General features: G+C 41.3%; 2 protein-coding genes and 1 long non-coding RNA gene across 5 annotated transcripts in view; 1 reads left to right on the top strand and 2 right to left on the bottom strand.

The window, feature by feature from the left end:
- The window catches only part of LOC109574673 (survival motor neuron protein), a 32,385-nt gene extending 31,135 nt beyond the window's left edge, over positions 1 to 1,250 (bottom strand). For both annotated transcript variants that reach the window (XM_070774571.1, XM_019982672.2), the window contains exon 1: positions 1,105 to 1,250. In XM_070774571.1, the coding sequence (XP_070630672.1) occupies positions 1,105 to 1,179 (75 nt within the window). In that variant the 5' untranslated portion in view covers positions 1,180 to 1,250. The remainder of the gene's footprint in view (positions 1 to 1,104) is intronic.
- Positions 1,251 to 1,258: 8 nt separating this feature from the next.
- LOC109575076 (uncharacterized) lies at positions 1,259 to 9,554 on the top strand. Of its 2 annotated transcripts, none has more exons than XR_002183183.2 (3): positions 1,259 to 1,376; positions 3,286 to 3,400; positions 8,403 to 9,554. It is a non-coding gene; the product is annotated as an uncharacterized lncRNA (long non-coding RNA). The 2 variants fall into 2 exon arrangements; XR_002183184.2 differs by having other exon boundaries at positions 3,619 to 8,636.
- Positions 9,555 to 11,579: 2,025 nt separating this feature from the next.
- LOC109575073 (small EDRK-rich factor 1) lies at positions 11,580 to 15,410 on the bottom strand. The gene is made up of 3 exons (XM_019983151.2): positions 15,225 to 15,410; positions 14,117 to 14,225; positions 11,580 to 11,846 (listed from the first exon to the last, which is right to left on the bottom strand). The coding sequence occupies exons 1-3, from the start codon at positions 15,229 to 15,231 to the stop codon at positions 11,774 to 11,776; spliced, it is 189 nt and encodes a 62-aa protein (XP_019838710.1). The 5' UTR covers positions 15,232 to 15,410; the 3' UTR covers positions 11,580 to 11,773.
- Positions 15,411 to 17,070: the final 1,660 nt, after the last annotated feature.

Raw genomic sequence — 17,070 nt, 5'->3', positions numbered from 1 at the left:
TCTCCTGCCACTCTATCTGCCCATCCACACAAATCTGTACCCATACAACTGAACTGTCAATATTTCTAACAAAGGCCAAATCCATTCCCTCCTACCTACTCTAGAACATTGCTGCTGCAATCCTCTTCTTTCTTCTGCGAAATCAATTATATCGTCCTTATTGGATCTTTCCTATTAGTCCACAAACATGCTGAAACATTGTTCCCATCTTCAAAATAAAAAACCAATTAAGAATCCTCTTTATCTCACTCCCTCTCCATCTGATTTCTCTATCTTCCAGTACCCACAATAAAACTTGAAATATTTGCTTATATGCGTTGCCTTGAATTTCTCCTCTCCGACTCTTGAACTCGCTCCAATCACATTTCACTCAAGAATGAGTTCTAAACTACCACAACACTGTTAATCGGCTATGCTGCTGCTGCTGCTGCTAAGTCGCTTCAGTCGTGTCCGACTCTGTGCGACCCGTAGACGGCAGCCCACCAGGCTCCACCCACCCCCCCACCCCCCCGGTCCCTGGGATTTTCCAGGCAAGAGTACTGGAGTTGGGTGCCATATCCCAATACAAAAGTTAAAAAAAATATTTTTTTTTAAAGAATGAGTTCAAATCTTACCCCCTTATGAACCTGCTCTACGTGTAGTCTTCCCCATCTTAGTAAAAGGCAACTTAATCTTTTTAGTTCTTCAGAACAATCTTGGAGTTATCCTTCACTTTCCTCTCACGCGTCTATTATTGTATCCACGTGCACAACCTGTTGCCTCCGATTTCAAAATATATCCAGAATCCAAGTGATTTTGCTCTTCACGGCTTAACAATTGGATCATTTCAATAAACACCTAACTAGTTTCCCTGCTTCGCCCTGGCCTGTCCCCACACAGGTCCCACCCCCTCTCAGAGCTAGGGGGTGGACAGCCAAGGGACAGTCAAGTGGCGGCAGCGCTCAAAGTCATTACGGAGCCCAAACTGGGCGAAGAAGGAGCTTGAGGCTGAGGCTCCAAGGTGGGGAAAGATGTAGAAACATGCGGATCACGGCCGCGCAGTGAGCAGACCGGCCGGGGAAGGAGCGCGGGGGTCGGTGGGCGACAGCGGGGCCTCAACCTCACCTCGCCAGTGCCGCGCCGGAACAGTACCGAGTCCTCTGGCTCCGGGAAGCCGCCGCCGCCTCCGCCCATCGCCATGGCTAGCCTGCCGCCGGGTGCGCGGCGTGGGTTCCGTCCCTCGGCGAGTGACGACTTCCGCCGCCCAGCCTCTGGGACCGGAAGAGCATGGCGGCCGGAGGCTGCCGGCCGGCGTCCGGGGTGCCCCGCGTGCTCTCCGCCCGCGGGCGCCACCTGCCTCCGTCGGCTTCCGTCGGGCGCGTTGGTGTGCCCTCTCTGTATCCTTTAAGTTCTTTGATCTCACTCTTTCGTCTGCTCGTGGAATGTTTCGACCCGTTTTTTGTTTTAAACAATAAGTCCTCTTAGAAAAATGGTGTTCGTTGCAGGTCACTTAGAAAATATGGGTAAGCAAGAAGTAAAAGTTGGTCCATTGTTAACCGATAATTATATAGCTGCCATTTTTTTAAAAAGTGCTTTTAAGACATTCATGTACTTGTGCTAAGTTGCTTCAGCCGTGTCCGACTTTGTGTGACCCTATGGACTGTAGTCCACCAGGCTCCTCTGTCCATGGGATTCTCCAGACTGCAGGGGGTTGCCATTTCCTCCTTCAGGAGATGGTCCCCATCCAGGGATTGAATCTGCATCTCTTGCAGTCTTCTACATTGGCAAGGATGGAAGGATGTGTGGGTCCTCAGTCATGTCCAGCTCTTTCCGACCCTATGGACTGTGGCCCGCCAGACTCCTCTGTCCATGGGGATTCTCCAGGCAAGAATACTGGAGTCGGTTGCCGTGCCCGCCTCCAAGGGATCTTCGCAAGCCAGGGATCGAACCCACATCTCTTGCGTTTCCTCCATTAGCAGGCAGGTTCTTTACCACTAGCGCCACCTGGGAAGCCCCTTTATGTACTTACGTTCACAACAATCTTTTGAATTAGGGGCTGTTATTACCATTTAATCGGAGAAGGCAATGGCACCCCACTCCAGTACTCTTGCCTGGAAAATCCCATGGACAGAGGAGCCTGGAAGGCTGCAGTCCATGGGGTTGCTGAGGGTCGGACTTTTCACTTTCGTGCATTGGAGATGGAAATGGCAACCCACTCCAGTGTTCTTGCCTGGAGAATCCCAGGGATGGGGGAGCCTGGTGGGCTGCCGTCTATGGGGTCGCACAGAGTCGGACACGATTGAAGCGACTTAGACTGGCAAGGTGTTCCCATTTAAAGTTGAGTAAACCGAGGCACAGAGCATTTACACAGCTATCTGGAATCCAGCATTCCTTTAAAACGGCCCAGCCATAGCATTTGGCTTAATATTCTCCCAAATCTTCTTGTGACTTTTTGAACTTAAAACCATGAATTGTATTTTTTTTTTTTAATCTTTGTGTTTACATGGGTCAAGCAGGTTTTTAGTTCTTTGTAGAAGCTTGCCCTATACTTTTCCAGTATTCCTTATTGAGCATTTAGACTTGCTAAATGGCTTCCATGTTCCTATTGTAAGTGAATTTTTTTTAAAAGTCAGGGAAATTTGAGGGCTCCCTTCGGCTTCTGTAGATACCAGAAATAGATGTATTTTTTAAACGCTTCAGTCATAATTCTCACAATGGCAGTATGATGCAGAAGTTTAAACAGTTTGGAACCAGGTTTCTTTTTAAAATTTTTTAGATAGACTTTACATTTTATAATACTCATCATTTAAAAAAATTTGATGGCTTTTGGCTGTGCTGGGTCTTCCTTGCTGCATGGTCTTTCTCTAGTTGTGGCAAGGGAGCCTATTCATTATTTAAGGCGTACAATTTAGCGGGTTTTAGTATAGTCACAAGACTGTGCATTTCCACCACTAAATTGCAAAATGTTTTAATCACCCCTCAAAAGAAACCTTGTATCCAGTAAAGTCACTCCACATGCTCTCCTTTTCCCAGTCCCTCACAACCACTAACCTACTGTCTAGATTTGCTTGCTCTGGATATTTCATGTAAATGGCATCATATATGATCTTTTGTGCCTTTCTTCACTTAGCATGTTTTCAAGGAGGAATTAGCTTTAATTAGTGTTTAATGGCAAATTTCTTTGTTGAAAAAGTATTTCTACTTACCAGAAAATTTCCCCTTACTTGGTTCCTCAATAAAAATGAACTACAGCAATTTTTGTTATCAGAGAAAACATGTTCTTTTTTTCTTGATGGTGACATCCAGATTTGAATCACTATATGGATTATACAAAGTTATTGCACATGATAGACAAAGCACTCAAAGCATAGGGTAGTGGATTTTCAAAGGAAACCATTTCATCCGATTTGAAGGCACTTACGTAAGTATTACATTTAACATCACAATCATGGAGGGTCCCAGGTCTGAGTACCTTGCCTGACACGAGGCAGGGGCCCCATACACATGGCTGAATGTGTAATTCCCCCTACTGCAAGAACGGCTCCATTCTCTAAGGTCCTAGGACCCTCTTACAGGCTAGTCCTGGTGGTTCTGTCCTGTACACACAACACTATTTTCATATTCTGTTTTTCCTGCTAGCAGCCCCTGTGAGCAAGTGTCTTCACGTTTTATCTCTGTTCTCATGAGGCCAGTTCAGAGTAAGTGATGCCTAAAAAGTGTTTGGTAAATCAATGAATTGTTCCACCCCATCCCAGCTTTGACACTTCTGTCAGTAGGCTAGTCTGCTGCTACTGCTGCTGCTGCTGCTAAGTCGCTTCAGTCATGTCCGACTCTGCGACCCCTACTAGAGGAAGGTTATTCACAAATGTATAAATTGTACTTGCGTGAGAAAGAATTTCATTAAGTAGACCTCCAGATGTTCAAGCTGGATTTAGAAAAGGCAGAGGAACCAGAGATCAAATTGCCAACATCTGTTGGATCCTTGAAAAAGCAAGAGAGTTCCAGAAAAATATATGCTTAATTGACTATGCCAAAGCCTTTGACTCTGTCGATCAATACAAACTGTGGAGAATTCTTCAACAATGGGAATACCAGACCACCTTACCGGCCTCCTGAGAAATCTGTATGCAGGTCAAGAGGCAACACTTAGCAATGGACATGGAACAATGGATAGGTTGCAAATTGGGAAAGGAGTACATCAAGGCTGTATATCGTCACCCTGCTTATTTAACTTATATGCAGAGTACGTCATGTGAAATTCCAGGCTGGATGAAGCACAAGCTGGAATCAAGATTGCCAAGAGAAATATCAATAACCTCAGATATGCAGATTACACCACTCTTATGGCAGAAAGCAAAGAGGAACTGAAAAGGGACTGTTGGGCCATTTCTTAGCATCTGATCCAGTTGGTGAGGAAATTGACAGCATTCCAAAGTAGGCTGTTGAAAGAAACCACTCTTTCCCAGTAACAGCTCTTTTGCTTAAAATTGCCTTCCCACTGTCACTGGAGCTGTTTTCAAGTTATCGTGAAATGCCAACAGACGGTGTGGGTTAACTTTAACAGTAAATCATGGCTTCATAGATTAATTAATTGCTGCACAAATAAGTTGATGTATATGCTTTTAAATCTTACATAACAAGAAGTAAAACAAGTCAAACCATTTTTTCTTTGAAGACCTAAAAAAACAGAGTGTCTCTGATGATCTTTAAAACTGTATACTGGCTTCAAGGCAGATTGTTCTGTAATTTGACCAACAATAATGTAGAACTTTTCATACATGTTTATAAAATAAACCTTAAAAGAAAAAACCTTAACTTCATGAACTGGAACCAGTCTTTGTGCATATGGCATTTACACACCAAAAACCTACATTTGGTGAATCTTGGAACTTGCCATGATCAAGTAGGTTACTCAAATGATTAGTGAACAAGTTTCCACTTAGGGTAATATATATCGGTATTGTCATGTACAACAGCCAATAAACAAAAGACCAAAACCAAGTAGTTCCTTTTACCTCATCTTCAGAGTCTATCTGAAGGATAGATCAGGATATTAGAGATGTGTCAGTGATTTGTGTACAAGAATGCTCACTATTAAAGCAGCAGAAATTTGAAAATTCCAAAGGATGTTTTGGAAGAATATTTGATATTATGGACAGATAGTAGCATAATTCATAAATGACATAGATATAATCACTCATCCAATATGTAAAGTTTGGATTCATTTCCCTCACATCATACACCAAAATACATTCTGGGTGACTTTTTATAAAGTAACCTTTGGGATGGGGGAGATTTTAAGACAGAAATAAGAAACTATGCAAGGACTGAAAACTCAAATACCTTTTGGGGGTCAAGCAGGAAAAGGAGATGAGTAAAGAGTAAGCAATAAGGGGTGCTGGGTACTGTAATCAGTTAACTCAAGACTACCCCTCTGCATACCTCCGCACCCCCACTCACTCCACCTACTTCCCATCCTAAACAAAGGCATTCAAGTTCACAGTAAAAAATTTTAACATGTCAGGACAAGTCTGCCGGTTGTCAGTCTGCATCTTCAGTTAATAAACTACACATTTAAATCAAAAGTACAATGAGATATCACCTCATATTGGTCAGAATGGCCATCACCAAAAACCCTACAAATAAATGCTGTAGAGAGTGTGGTGAGAAGGGAACCTCCTACACTATTGGTGGGAATGTAAATTGCTACAGCCACCATGGAGAACAGTATGGAGGTTCCTTAAAAAACTAAAAATAGAACTACCACATAAATCCTGTAATCCCACTCCTGGGCATACATCTGGAGAAAACCATAATTCAAAAAGATGCATGCACCCCAATAATCACTGGAGCACTATTTACAATAGCTGAGACATGGAAGCAATGTCATTGACCGCAATATGGATAGACCTAGAGATTACTGTACTAAGGGAAGTAAGCCAGAGAAAGATACCATGTAATATTGCTTACATGTGGAATCTAAGAGAAAAAGATACAAAGAAACCTATGTACAAAACAGAAATAGACCCACAGACATAAAAAACAAATTTATGGTTACCAAAGGGGACGGGGGTGGGAGAGAGAAATTAGGATTTTGGAATTAATATATACACCCAACTAGATGTAAAATAGATAATGAATACAGACCTATTGTATAGCACAGGGAACTATGAAACTCAATATTTTGTAATAACCTATGAAGGAAAAGAATCTGAAAAAAATATACATGTATGTATGTATAACTGAATCACTTTGCTGTACACCTGAAACACAACATTTTAAATCAACTATATACTTCAATTAAAAAAAGAAACTAGGCATTTGATTATGTAAATAACTGACAAAAATGACGTAAGTAAAATGAAAGGACAATAATTTAGAAAATATTTGTAACAAGAAAAGTGAATATTCTTTAATATATATAAAAAAAGCTTGGTCAAATACAAATAACAGCAAAGTAAGCTAGTCATAGAAGAAAAAAACAAAAGAGCCAATAAATATTGAACAAATGTCCAAACTCTGGAAGCTCTGAATTCAGTCTGCTTGGATTCATATTCTTAACCTGCCACTAACTAGATGGGTGACCTTGGGGAAAGTCCTTAATCAAAACCTCAGTTTCGGGGCGGGGTGGAAAAAAAAAAAAACACCTCAGTTTCCATAAACTCTATAAAAATGAACATAACAGGACTTCCCTGGTGGTCCAGTGGATAAGAATCTGCCTGCCAATACAGAGGACACAGGTTTGATGCCTCAGTTCAGTTCAGCCACTCAGTTGTGTCAGACTCTTTGTGACCCCATGGACTGCAGCACACTGGGCTTCCCTGTCCATCACCAATTCCCGAAACTTGCTCAAGCTCACGTCCATCAAGTCGGTGATGCCATTCAACCATCTCATCCTCTGTTGTCCCCTTCTCCTCCCGCCTTCAATCTTTCCCAGAATCAGGGTCTTTTCAAATGAGTCTGTTCTTTGCATCAGGTAGCCAAAGTATTGGAGTTTCAACTTCAGCATCAGTCCTTCCAATGAATAATCAAGACAGATATCCTTTAGGATGAACTGGTGGATGGTTGGATCTCCTTGCAGTCCAAGGGACTCTCAAGAGTCTTCTCCAACACCACAGTTCAAAAGCATCAATTCTTCCGTCCTCAGCTTTCTTTATAGTTCAACTCTCACATCCAAACATGACCACTGGAAAAACCATAGCCTTGACTAGACGGACCTTTGTTGGTAAAGTAATATCTCTACTTTTTAATAAGCTGTCTAGGTTGGTCATAGCTTTTTTTCCAAGGAGCAAGCCTCTTTTAATTTTATGGCTGCAGTCACCATCTGCAGTGATTTTGGAGCCCCCCAAAATAAAGTCTCTCACTGTTTCCATTGTTTCCCCATCTATATGCCATGAAATGATTGGACTGGATGCCATAATCTTAGTTTTCTGAATGTTGAGCTTTAAGCCAACTTTTTCACTCTTTCACTTTCATCAAGAGGCTCTTTAGTTCTTCTTTGCTTTCTGCCATAAGAGTGGTGTCATCTGCATATCTGAGGTTATTGATATTTCTCCCGGCAATCTTGGTTCCAGCTTGTGCTTCATCTAGCCCGGCATTTCACATGATATACTCTGCATATAAGTTAAATAAGCAGGTTGACAATATACAAGCTTGATGTACTCCTTTCCCTATTTGGAACCAGTCTGTTGTTCTATGTCCATTTTTAAGTGCTTCTTGACCTGCATACAGATTTCTCAGGAGGCAGGTAAGGTGGTCTGGTATTCCCATCTCTTGAAGAATTTTCCAGTTTGTTGTGATCCACACAGTCAAAGGCTTTGGCATAGTCAATAAAACATAAGTAGATGTTTTTCTGGAACTCTTGCTTTTTTGATTATCCAACCAATGTTGACAATTTGATCTCTGGTTCCTCTGCCTTTTCTAAATCCAGCTTGAACATCTGGAAGTTCGTGGTTCACATACTTTTGAAGCCTGGCTTGGAGAATTTTGAGCATTACTAGCATGTGAGATGAGGGCAATTGTGCGGTAGTTTGAGCATTCTTTGGCATTGCCTTTCTTTGGGATTGGAATGAAAACTGACCTTTTCCAGTCCTGTGGCCACTGCTGAGTTTTCCAAATTTGCTGGCATATTGAGTGCAGCATCATCTTTTAGGATTTGAAATAGCTCCATTGGAATTCCATCACCTTCACTAGCTTTGTTTGTAGTGATGCTTCCTAAGGCCCACTTGACTTCGCATTCCAGGATGTCTGGGTCTAGGTGAGTGATCACACTATCATGGTTATCTGTGTCATGAAGATCTTTTTGTACAGTTCTTCTATGTATTCTTGCCAGCTCTTAATATCTTCTGCTTCTGTTATGTCCATATCGTTTCTGTCCTTTATTGTGCCCATCTTTCCATGAAGTGTTCCCTTGTTATCTCTAGTACTTGTTTGATGCCTGGCCCGCGAATATTCCACATGCTGCAGAGCAACTAAGCCTGTCCGCCACAAATACTTGAAGCCTTAGAGCCCATGCTCAGCAACAAGAGAAGCCACCACAAGGAGAAGCCTGCACACCACAACTAGAGAGTAAGCCTTGCTCACCGCAACTAGAGCAAAGCCTGCACAGCAACAAAACCCCAGCAGAACCAAAAATAAATATATACATAGTTAGATAATTATGTGTGTGTATATATATATAATATGTATGTATATGTATATACATATGTGTATATAAATGATCCCACAGGCCACAAGGCATGGTCAAAAAAAAAATACACAGGATTTCTCTTATTCTTTATGAAGAATTTTATATGAATTTATAATTATCTAAAAATTTTAAAAAGATTAAAAAGACCAAGTACTTTATTTCAACAATGAATTCATTCAAGTAAGTGCCATAAAAATTAATCAAAAAGCATTGTTTTGGATTTAAATTTTAATGATTAGTTACAACCTAGAAATCTTCCTTATCAATATCTATATTCTTTTGAAGATGGAAATTTTCTCCAGATTTTTGAGAATTAACGTTTAATTATTTATTGCCATGCCTTGAGGGCCTGTAGGATCTTAGCTCCCTCAAGTGACGTGTTAGTCGCTCAGTCATGTCCAGCTCTTTGTGACCCTGTGAACTGTAGCCTACCAGGCTTCTCTGTCCATGGAATTCTCCAGGCAAGAATACTGGAGTGGGTTGCTATTCCCTTCTCCAGAGAATCTTCCTGACCCAGGAATCGAACTGGGGTCTCCTGTATTGCAGGCAGATTCTTTACTGTTTGTTTACTAGTTCCCTGACCAGGGGTCAAACCATCCCTACCCCCCACCCCTGCCCACTTTGGAAGCTATGAGTCTTAACCACTGTACCAGCAAGGAAGTCTCAAGAATGAACTTTTGAAAAGTCCAAAGTCATTCCTCTCCACAGGAAATTTTAGACATGAAAATTACTCATCTTTTAAAAAAGGAAATAAAGGGGGGCTTCCCTGGGGGTCCAGGGGTTGGGACTCTGCTCTTCCACTGCAGACGGAGTGGGTTTGACTCCTGGTCGGGGAACCAGGATCCTGCTGCATGCCACTCAGTTTGGCCAAAAAAAAAAAAAGAAAGGATGCGGCTTCAAGCATAATAAGCTCTTTGTACTCAAGGCTTATCAGTCTGTAAAGAAATTCTGGAGATAGAATTACAGAAATCAGACTCAAAGAATCTTTGTGGTACAATCAGTCTTCTTCATTGTATCTTTCATTGGAATGTAACTTAAGCTGTTGTAGTCCTTTTGACCTTGTGAGCACCATCAAATAAAGTGGTGTGGTTTTTTTTTTGCCATGTGGTATGTGGGATCTTAGTTTCCTGGCCAGGATCAAACCCATGCCCCTGGCATTGGAAGTGCAGACCTCTAACCACTGGGCCACTAGGGAAGTTCCTCCATCATATAAAGTTTTGAAGATGAAAGGTAACCCCCACAATAGAACACAGCTTTATTTTAACTGAAAATCTTTGTTAATATGAAGATAACTCAAGCTAAAAAACATGTTTGCCTTATTCGTATTAGAGACACTTAGGATTTCGTCCTGTTTATGGTTGGTACCATGGGTAAGTGACCTATCACAAGATCACTAGAACTATCATTAAGATGTTAGCTGAACTCTTGAAGATTTGTCCATTCATGTAGTGGTAGACGTAATAGATGATTAGTAAAAACCTGAATTGTATGATGTGAAAAATCAAATATTTGAGTAATATTTTAAAGTTATTCATCACTTCATATTTTTATTCTTCTTGCAATAAATATGCATGTTTACTTTAGAATAGAATGAGGTTTCAAACGTCAGTTTCTCTAAGTTAATGTATTTCCAAATTTAAAATCAAGTCACAAATTTTTGAAGAGTCTCAGAACAGATTAAAATGGGCAAATATAGATAATAAAGGCAGTGGATCAGCCAGTAAAAAGCTAGTATGAAGGTTAAAAACAAAAGCAACTAAAACTACAATTAGACGCTAAGTAATGCATAAAATAAAAAGATATAAAATATATCAAAAACATAAAACATAGGGTGTGAAGAAAAGGGAACACTTGTACACTGTTGTTTGGGTATGTAAATTGGTGTAGCCACTGTGGAAAACAGCATGAAGGATCCTTAAAATACTAAAAATAGAAACACCATATGATCCAGCAATAACACTCTTTAGAGTATCTGAAGAAAATGAAAACACTAATTTGAAAAGATGCACGCACCCCAATGTGCACAGCAGCATTATTTACAATAGCTAAGATATGGAAGCAATCTAGTGTCCAATCAACAGATGAATGGATAAAGAAGATGTGGTATATATGTGCGTGCAGATTCACACATACACACAAATATTACTCAGTGATTAAAAAAAAATGAAATTTTGCCATTTGCAACAATGTACATGGACTTGGTGGGAATTAGGCTTAGTGGAGTCAGACAAAGACAAATTCCGTATAGTTTCACTTACATGTGTAAACAATTAGACTGCAATAAAAAATACTAACGTATCATAGGAAAAGAGGCACTCTTAGAACACTAAGAGTGAATCCTAATGTCAACTATGTACTTTGGGTGATAATGATGTGTCAATGTAGGTTCATTAGTTATAACAAAGGTACCACTCTGGCTGGGGATGTTCATCATGGGGAGGCTATGCATGAGTAAAGCCAGGGGGTATACCAGAAATCTAATAAATTTTGCTGTGACCCTAATTTTGCTCTAAAAAAATTAAGCCTATTAAGAAAGGCACTCATTCCAGAAAATTTTAAAGCTGTGAGTGAGTTCTTACTGAGACTTCATTTAGTTTACCTTCTTTTAGTTGTGGTTCCAAGTGGTTTGCACTATTTTGTAAATTCTTCAAGCAAACTAGTTGATTACAAAGCAAAATTAGATAAATGTATCTTAAATTCTGCTATACTATGTTATATATATTACTATATGCTATATATAAACTATTATACTATTATATATTATAAAGTAGACTTTAAAGATCTACTTTAACAAAGTTTATGGCAAAGATTCTAGATTTGTATACATGATCCTATTACCTGATCATATTACCTTTCTAATAAATTATATAAATGCTCACTGCTGATAAAAAAAATAATGTTCACCAATATGTCATATGCATGGTTAGTGTTTTATTCTTTGAAGAGTGGTTCTGAAACATCACACTAAGTCAGGTTGAAAGGAAAAGTTTAAAATAGTTTTATAAGGATATAACATATGTACTGACTGTTCACTCTACAAAATCTTGATCATAGAGCTTATGATACACCTAGTTAGCAGTAGCACCCAGGTTTTCCAGATAGTCATTATTTCTCTCTTGTTTGCATAGACTTCCTCTCATTGGCTGCCTTCTGCTTTTGTTGCATGATCTCAGAGTCCCTATAATGGGGAAAAAGGCTGTAAGTCGTTACAGAAAAATTATGTTCTCCCTTGTATTCTATAATAATCCATTCAGTATCATAGAAGACAATTTAAAAGAAGACATACAGTTTCATGTCTTTCCATTTTCATGGGTGGAGATGGAATGAATGGGAAGGCAAAGAACAGAAATGCTTTGAAGTCTTATTTTGAATACAGTTTGTGTTCAGGTATGTGTGTGTGTCCTTATGTTTCATATATACCACACATCTACACATCATTTGACAAGAGGCAGTTATATGCAGAAATAATGGCAGTTATTCTTGGTTGTCAACACAGTTAATTCACTCTAAATTTTTTCATGAAAGGGGCATTTCAGAAGTGTTCTAGTTATCTTAAATGATACCTAGGATTAGGACATAGATGTCATTATATTAAGCAATTCAGTTTCTTACAAGCCAAAAGCCAAATAGCTAGTGATGAAAAATGGATTACACTCAAGCAGGATATTCAGGGCATTTTCTTAACCCTTTGTGTCTCTGGTTGAACAGCAAGTACTAAGAACTAAGACCAAACTACCTGGGCTGGATGGTCCATGAGCCCATATTAAAAACATATTACACCACTATATATTCAACAGCTCCAATGTGCCAGGCACTTTGCTGGCTCTGAATTAAATCCCACAACAACTTTGAGTTATTGTCTTTATGTTTCAGGTTATAAAGTTAAAGGCTTAGAGCTAACTCATCTGCCTCAAATCATAAAAACCAAGGTTTGTCCAGTTTCAAAGTCAAGGCTCTTTCCTATATTGTCACTGCATATTTCATATTAGGCTTTAATTCAGGATAAGTAGCTCTGTCCATGTCATTCAGACATTTCTGTAAAGCCAATAGCAAAAATAAAGAATGAGAAGGAAGGAAAAACAAGACAGTTACCCCCAAAAAATGAGGTATCCTGAATAAAAAGTTACTTTTCTGTTTGTGACCAAACTCTGCTGTGTTTGCTGTATGACTCTAGTAGTGTTATTGAAGTTCAGAGCCTCACTCTCTCATTGCATGCATTGAGGCTAATACTGCTTTTCATGATTGTAATGAGTAGAGGTTGATATAGAGCACCTAGCACAGAGCTTTGTAAATAGTGGGTAGTCATTACGCAGTGGCTATCACTAAGCCACGCTGTACTAGGTCTCCCAACAAAAATATGATTTCAGCGTTACTGACCTGTATCACTCCGCTGATTAGTTCACCTCTACTCCTATCTAAGCAAATTTAAAGCAAAGCTTATCACTTTAACAATAAATGTCACAGAAAATGTGAAGTGGTAATTACGGGATTCAACCTCATTAAACTCTGGCTGTATATCAGAATCACCTAGGGAACTTTTAAAGTCAGGTTTAACTTAAGTATAATAAAATGTACTACCTAGAGCACCTTTCTGGGGGCTCTGTAGCATGGTGGCATACGGGATCTTAATTCCAGGACCAGCACAGAGTCTTAGCCACTGGACCACCAGGGAAGTCTCCCTAAAGCACCTTTTAATGTCCAACCCCAGACCGATTAAATCAGGACTGGGTGTAAGGCACAGGTTTGAGCAGACGTGAAGGTTTCCCAGGTGGTTCTAATGTGTAGCCAGGCTTGAGGACCGCAGAGAAGCCATAATGAACCCTGTGTCATCAATTATTCACCTGATCTCCAAGTTTCACATGGACAACAAAATTTGATTTTAGAAAAAAATTAAATTTTGCTAACTTTTTTTTAGAAAAATGAATGATTTTCCTAAAAAACCCTTAAGCTGTAAAGTATTTCTGTAGCAACTTTATATTATTTGTCATTTATAGTCATATATCAAGGCTGTATATCTGCATTCTCTCCAATTCAGTGGCTTCTGAAGATATAACTACATATACTTTGTATCTTTTTCAAAAGAGTTATCAATATAATTGGTGACCTGTCATACAGACAAGTATAGGCAGGTTGTCTGCTTTGAAAATGTTTATCCTTAGCACCTAACAATGCTTTGCACACAGAAGCTAAATGAAATTCTTATGGTTGTTGTGGAGTTGAATGAAATTCTCTGCAAGACAAATTATAGCTTGAGAGCTTCAAATTCTTCATCCATGAGTTGGGATAATGACTACCCTACATAGTTTTAGTATGACTGGCACATAACCGATAGGCAACTGTTACCTGTTCCTGCAGGTTAGGCCTCATTCTACTAAGGACTTAAAAACTGCTTTCCATTCTTCAGAATGAAAACTTCTGTGACTTGAGAATTCCTTCACTATCACTTACCGCTGCTTCCTCTGAGAGGTAGTCAGGCTATCCTCTTTTCTTTTTCCCTTACTAATTTCCTGGGATTTCTTCATATTTTTCTGGCGGGCCAGTTCTCGTTGATTTCCACCTACAAAGAGAAACAGCCATGTTATTTTTCCATCTCCAAAATTGATAATTCCATTCTAGGGCTCTTATTTAAAAGGATTTGAAGTTTGCCTTTGACAAGATGAGCCAGCAGAGTACTGCATGGAAAGGTGTTTAGGGATCTGAGGACAAGAAGGAAGCTTAAAGGTAAATACTTAAGGTCTTAATAATATTATGGTACCCGTTAAGGTGCTCCCTGACTATAAATACCAGACCTCTTAAAAGAAGCATTCCAATGGTCTGTCTATATGGACCAGTATCCTAAAATAAAGTCTGGCTTTTTGAGATGAAGAGAGAAAGATCCATACCACAGATCATATCTCGCACACATTTTGTTATTTTTAGTCGCTCAGTTGTGTCCAACTCTTTTGCGACGACTGTAGCCCGCCAGGCTCCTCTGTTCATTGGATTTCCCAGGCAAGAATACTGGAGTGGGTTGCCATTTCCTTCTCCAGGGGATCTTCCAGACCCAGGGATCGAGCCTGTATCTCCTGTATTGGCAGGCGGGTTCTTTACCGCTAAACCATCAGAGAAGCCCTCGCATAAGTTGGCCCATTGTAATTCAACCGTTAAGCGAGCAAATACAGCTGCTTCCAAGACAGTACCTTCCAGAGCCAAACAAAGAACTAGAGAGGAGACCCAGTGCTCGTTAGGCCTCAGGACTTTAAGTAGTAAGTACCAGCATAAACCACCTCCAGACCTAGGACCTCGCTCCCTGGGATCTCCACACACCTCGCCTCCGGGGAGGGGTTCCTTACGTGTCAACTCGCCCCAGTGAGGCGGACACCTACCTGCCGGACCTTTCAGGCCGGACCAGACTCCAAAGCCCCTCTCCCTCCGCGGACTAAAAACCTGGTCCGCGTCGCTGCTAGACCGAAGGGGTTTCACCAGCCCGCCCCTGCCTCCTCGCCCGCCACGCCGCGGAGCTCGACTTCCTCGCAGGACACTCCCCGCCGCTTTCCCTACCCGTCCGCACACTCACGGGCCATGATGACAACCGGACCGAGCCTGGAAGAGAGCGACTCGGAAAAGCAACGACCGCCTCGCACGCTCAGCCGCCGTCCCCACCCGTTGATCTGGAAGACTAAGTCCCCGCCGGCCCCTCGCCGGGATACGCCTGGGCTCTGCCGGCGGCCCCGCCCACCGAGACCCGACAACAGCCGCCGGCGTGGCCGGCGAGTGACTGCGCGTGCGCGGCCAGGGGGGCGGGGCTGTGCTCTGCTGGGGCTCCGAAGCCGCAGCTGCCAGAGTAGCGCCGTAGGTTGGTTTCAGGGTTCTCTTTGGCTGTGCAAGTTTGGTAGCGTCCTGAAAGCGGGTCCTTGAGTCTGAGAGATGTATAGGCGTTTGGGGATTTTCCCCTCTGTATCCGGGGCACTGGGGCTTCACTAGCCCCCATATTTTTGGTAAAGACGTAAACACAACAGTATCTATAACTTTTTCGACAAAGAACGTTAGTTTTTTTGTTGTTGTTTCACCGCATCCCATTGTAGATGCCGAACAGAGAGAAGGGGGACAGAACAGGTTGAAGGTTAATTGTGAAAGGCAGTGTTGGCCCTTTACATCTTTTCCTTCTTTATTCACGCACCAAGCCTCAAGGTAGGCTTGTGCTGTGCTGTGCTTAGTTGTTCAGTCGTCTCCGACTCTGCGCCCTCAGGGACCGCCATGGGATTCTCCGGGCGAGAACACTGCAGTGGGTTGCCATGCCCTCCTCCAGGGGATCTTCCCAACCCAGGGATCGGATCCAGGTCTCCCAGCATTGCAGGCGGATTCTTTACCATCTGAGCCACCAGGGAAGCCCAAGGTAGGCTTATTTCTCATTTTAGGAAAGAGGAGCCTGAGACTCTGAGACCAGAAGCGCAGACCTAATAAGTAGGGACTGGTAGAAGTGAGATTCAAATTTAAAAAGGACTCTCAAAGTCTCTTCATTTCCCATTTGATCCCAGTGCGCTTGTCACGGTGGATAGTACTTTAGAGTTCTGTGGATCTGTGCTTGGGTTGTGTGATGGGGAGAGAGTGCTAGGGAATGCAGTCTTATCACGAATTCAAAATAGCCGAGAATGTAAGTTATGACCAACCTAGATAGCATATTAAAAAGCAGAGACATTGCTTTGCCAACAAAGGTTCATCTAGTCAAGACTATGGTTTTTCCAGTAGTCACGTATGGATGTGAGAGTTGGACTATAAAGAAAGCTGAGCACCAAAGAATTGATGCTTTTGAACTGTGGTGTTGGAGAAGACTTTTGACCGTCACTTGGACTGCAAGGAGATCCAACCAGTCCATTCTGAAGGAGATCAGTCCTGAGTGTTCATTGGAAGGACTGATGTTGAAGCTGAAACTCTAATACTTTGGTCACCTGATTCGAAGAACTGACTCATTTGAAAAGACCCTGATGCTGGGAAAGAGAAGGGGACGACAGAGGATCACCAATTCAGTGGACATAAGTTTGGGTAAAATCTGGGAGTTGGTGATGGACAGGGAAGCCTGGCGTGCTGCAGTCCATGGGGTTGCAAAGAGTTGGACACGACTAAGCGACTGAACTGAACCTAAACTTACATAAAAGCCATGGAGCATTTGCCATTGCTAGAAACAGACATGGATGATTGGTGCTTATTTTCTTTGTTTATTCCTCTATTTCAAACTGAGAAATGTGTAGAGTTTGTCTGGACACCCTAAAATCACCCTATTTTTTTAAAGTTTTTAATTTGGAAGGTTTCATATATATAAAAAAGTATAGAACATACCATGATGGACCTCTAAGTATATATGACCAAGCTTCAACAATTTTTATTTCACCTCATAAAAACTACTTTTTGAGGGTTCTGGATGT

Source organism: Bos indicus, chromosome 20, assembly GCF_029378745.1.
Source record: "Bos indicus isolate NIAB-ARS_2022 breed Sahiwal x Tharparkar chromosome 20, NIAB-ARS_B.indTharparkar_mat_pri_1.0, whole genome shotgun sequence".
Lineage (NCBI taxonomy): Eukaryota > Metazoa > Chordata > Mammalia > Artiodactyla > Bovidae > Bos > Bos indicus.
Note: the sequence above shows the minus strand (reverse complement) of the source record. Positions and strands in the feature narration are given on the sequence as shown.

Excerpts from the sequence above, each read along its gene's own strand:
- LOC109575073 (XM_019983151.2), bottom strand. Across the intron at positions 11,847-14,116 it reads ACCTCTCAGAGGAAGCAGCG|GGACTCTGAGATCATGCAAC; the intron begins GTAAGTGATAGT and ends TCCCCATTATAG.